Source organism: Cynara cardunculus, assembly GCF_001531365.2.
Source record: "Cynara cardunculus var. scolymus isolate 2C chromosome LG 5, CcrdV1, whole genome shotgun sequence".
Lineage (NCBI taxonomy): Eukaryota > Viridiplantae > Streptophyta > Magnoliopsida > Asterales > Asteraceae > Cynara > Cynara cardunculus.
In genome coordinates, this window is record NC_037532.1 from 29,070,120 (window position 1) to 29,074,044 (window position 3,925).

General features: G+C 37.2%; 1 protein-coding gene across 1 annotated transcript; it reads left to right on the forward strand.

The window, feature by feature from the left end:
• The first annotated feature begins 1,334 nt into the window (after positions 1 to 1,334).
• LOC112513620 (pentatricopeptide repeat-containing protein At4g22760-like) lies at positions 1,335 to 3,583 on the forward strand. Its single transcript, XM_025119942.1, has 2 exons — positions 1,335 to 1,427; positions 1,673 to 3,583. Exon 2 carries the CDS (start codon positions 1,713 to 1,715, stop codon positions 3,558 to 3,560), a length of 1,848 nt encoding a protein of 615 aa, XP_024975710.1. The 5' UTR covers positions 1,335 to 1,427; positions 1,673 to 1,712; the 3' UTR covers positions 3,561 to 3,583.
• The last annotated feature ends 342 nt before the right edge of the window (positions 3,584 to 3,925 follow it).

Genomic DNA, 3,925 nt, shown 5'->3' on the forward strand with positions numbered 1-3,925 from the left:
TCCTTGTTAACCTAATATTCCCAACCAGAGCTCGGGGTACAGAGCTCTCTACGTATTTCAAGTACTTGCACACAAATCCTTATATAGGGCCACTGGCCTCTGCATAGTACATGCAAAGCTTCTGCATGGAGCATACAGAGTTCAACTTGATACAATTCTAAGTCTAACCCGACGATACAGAGCTCTTAATCTTAATCACAACTTGAATACAGACCATCACTGATGTAAACCATCATTCTGAACAACCGCCGACCACCATCATTCTGAACCACCGTCGACTACTCCCCGATCTGAACTACCACCGACCACCACCATTATGAACCATTGCCGAGCACCACCGTCCTGAACCACCGTGGGCCACCACCGTTGTAAAAGGGGTATTTTGGTCATTTATTGTTTATTCATTCCAATTCCGATGCTACTTTCTATCAATCAAACAAGCAAATTTGATATCATTTAACTGATTTTATTCCGATCCATTCCAACCAAACGTGCGGTAAAATTTCATTTCAATTTATTTAAAGTCAAATTCTTTTGACAGATTTAATTTCTTTAGAAAACATTATGCAAACCAAACGCCCCTTAAATATTTACTTGTGAAATTGAACACTTATTTTGGGAAAATTTAAGGGGTCGTTTGTTTGGTTTTTCATCAAGTCTTATAAGGATTAAAGCTGTTTATGTGGATTAATATGTCTATATAGATCAGAAGATTTTTGTTTATGAAAGTTTTTCATAGACGACTAAAACATGTTTTTAATTGAAAGAGACATGTTTGGAGGAAAAAATTAGACTTCTTACATAAAACATTAAAATTACCTCTAAAAACCTGATGAATAACCACTTTTTATATCATTATAACGATGCCAAACATCAGTAGGGGTTGTTTGTTTACCTCTTAATAGTTCCATTAAGAGACAACCTTTGAATCGTTAAGAGATGAATCTTGTTTGACAAAAAAAAAATCTGCCTCTTAATGGTTCTAAAACTCTCTGAATTATTTTGTATCATGGATTTCCCTTGACCATTAATAGCCCTGATTTTATTATACACAATTATCAAACAATTATATTTTATTTTACACCATATCATGAGAGTCTCTTAATCATTCTGGTCAATTAATCATTCTGCATCTAACTATTCAATAATTACCAAACAGCCCCTAAAACTGACCTAATGAGTTACGATTCCCATTAACGTTTTTAAGCGGCCCTATTTTTTTTGACGGAGTAAACAAAACCGTCTCCTTCTCCGGCGCCATCCACCGCCTCTCAACGGGGACCACCTCCGTCAACATCTCCCCTTCTCCAAACTAAACGCTTATCTCCCTGTAATAAGTTCAAGAAGAACCACTCGGTAGCTGTAATCATCGTTATTTTTTGAAAGTAATCCGTTTTCATCGCCTTTTTCATATATTGCAGTTGCAGGTATGTATCCAATCCACAATTTCTCCATTATAATTAAGTTTTACACTTATAGATGGAGCCATTGATGCATTCATTCTTGACCTCTAAGCTTTTCTCTCAGCTTTCTATCTGTTGTTTCAATTCAAATGATTTTGAGTTCTGGGTTTGCCTTATTGCCTATTACCTGTTCGACGTATTGCTTCTCCAATTGGCTATGTTTTCCATCTGGTTTATTTACTTTTCCTTATAATTCGTACCTCTTGCAGGTTCTAAAAGTTTCTGTTTTATGGTTGATTGAAGAACAAGATGAAACCCCACCTCCCAAATCCTTTCAAACCTTCCAAATTCAATATCATTTCAACGGTGGTCTCAAAAGTCGCAACCTTCTTGAATTACTCTCTAACTGTCAAACAAGTGAAGCAACTCCATGCCCTAATACTCATCAATGGTGTTAACTATCTTGAGCCGATGGTAATCACCCAAATTGTTAGCACTCCATCTAATCATTCTGAATCCATTATCCATTATCTTCGATCACTTCTCCACCAATCGAAACATCCAAATATCATTTCAAGAACATTTGCGATCCAGTTTTTCTTCCAGCATGGGAAGTTTCAAGAAGTCTTGGCTGAGTATGTGCATATGCAGAGATTAGAGATTTTGCCTACCATTTCAGCTGTTGCATTTGCGCTAAAGGCGTGTGCGAATCTCGGGAATCGGATTGGTGGGATAACGATACATTCTCAAATTCATGGATATGGGCTTTGTGGAGATGTTCATGTGGGAACTGCTCTTGTCGGATTCTATTCGAAACTTAATGATATGGAGACCGCAAAGAAGGTGTTCATTGAAATGTCTGAGAGAAATGCAGCATCTTGTTTGATAGATGGATATTTAGAATCAGGGAATTTGTCCATGGCGGAACGAGTGTTCTCTGAGATGGGAAATAAGGATATTGCTTCTTGGAATTCTATGGTTTCGTGGTACACGAAAACAGGGGATATGGCGAAGGCTATAGCTTCATTTGGACCGATGCCCAATAAGAATTTAGCTTCATGGAGTGCGATGATTGGTGGTTATGTTGATTCTGGGAACATGGAAATCGCACGCAATTTCTATGATGTGATGCCTGAACAAAACGTTGTTTCTTGTATCAAAATGATTGATGGATACTCACGAAAGGGAGCTGTTGAATCTGCACGCCGAATATTTGATGAAATGGGTGAAAAGAATCGGTTGCTGTACAATGCCATGATAACTTGTTATGCTCAAAATGGCTGGTTAAAAGACGCACTCCAGCTGTTTGATGATATGCTTCAACCAAATGTGAGCATTCAACCCGATAACGTAACATTAGCTACGGTTATATCCATTTGTTCTCAATTGGGGGACTTGAGGTTTGGGTCGTGGATCAACGACACATTAATGAACCAAATGGGAATTGTGATGGATGATCGTTTGCGTGTTCTGCTAATAGATTTATACGCAAAATTTGGGCGTGTTGATAAAGCTTACGGGTTGTTTCACGGCTTGCAGCGGAAAGAAGCAAGTGTTTATACAACGATGATATTGGCATGTAGCAGAAACGGATGGAAACACGAATCTATCGAATTGTTTGCAGAGATGTTGGAGGCTAAAATCTGCCCGAATTTAGTAACCTTTTCGGGTCTTTTAACTGCATTGAATCATGCGGGTATGGTCCAAGAAAGTTACCACTACTTTTATACCGCGAACCCATTATCATTGAACCATAAGAACTGGTTTCAAGAAAGTTACCTCTGTGCTAGCCCCTTATCCCTTCAAAGACCATCTAACCATACGGGTTGGGTTCAAGAACATGTCGACTCTACTAATCCGTTAACCCCTTTTAGACTGTCGAACCATTTTGGTTCGCCTGAAGAAACTTACCATGGTGCTAGCCCATTAACCCCTCCAAGACCATTGAACCACCATTTGGATTGGGTTCAACAAACTTACCATGGTGTTAACTATACTAGCCCATTAGCCCCATCGAACCATGAGGATAGGGTGGGGTTATCCCCACCAAGACGATTGAACCATCCAACCCAATTGAATATGGTTGAACAAGATTACCAAGGATTTAATTCTACTAGCCAATATAGTACTACCAACAAGATTATATGGAACACCTGACTAAAATTTAAATATCTTAATTTATTTTTTACAACTAGCAGGGTTCTCATGCAATATATTGAGACACATCTTGATTTTAATGTTTCATTTTATTTTTTTTATATCGATATAAAACGATTTTATGTCGTTTTAAGAAAAAGATAGTGTTTTTATTTTTGAATATAATATAAATTTAAAATATATATATATATATATATATATATATATCTATACTATATTATAAAGCATTTGGCTAAAACTCTTAAAACTCTTAAAACTCTTAAACTCTTAAAAGCTCTTAAACCCGTTTATCCCTATCCGATTTCATCCCATATCTGAATTCGTGTAACTAACTGCAGATAAACACAATCAAATACAGGATAAAC

Coding starts and splice junctions, on each gene's coding strand:
- LOC112513620 (XM_025119942.1), top strand. CDS start 1,713: ATGAAACCCCACCTCCCAAATCCTTTCAAACCTTCCAAATTCAATATC.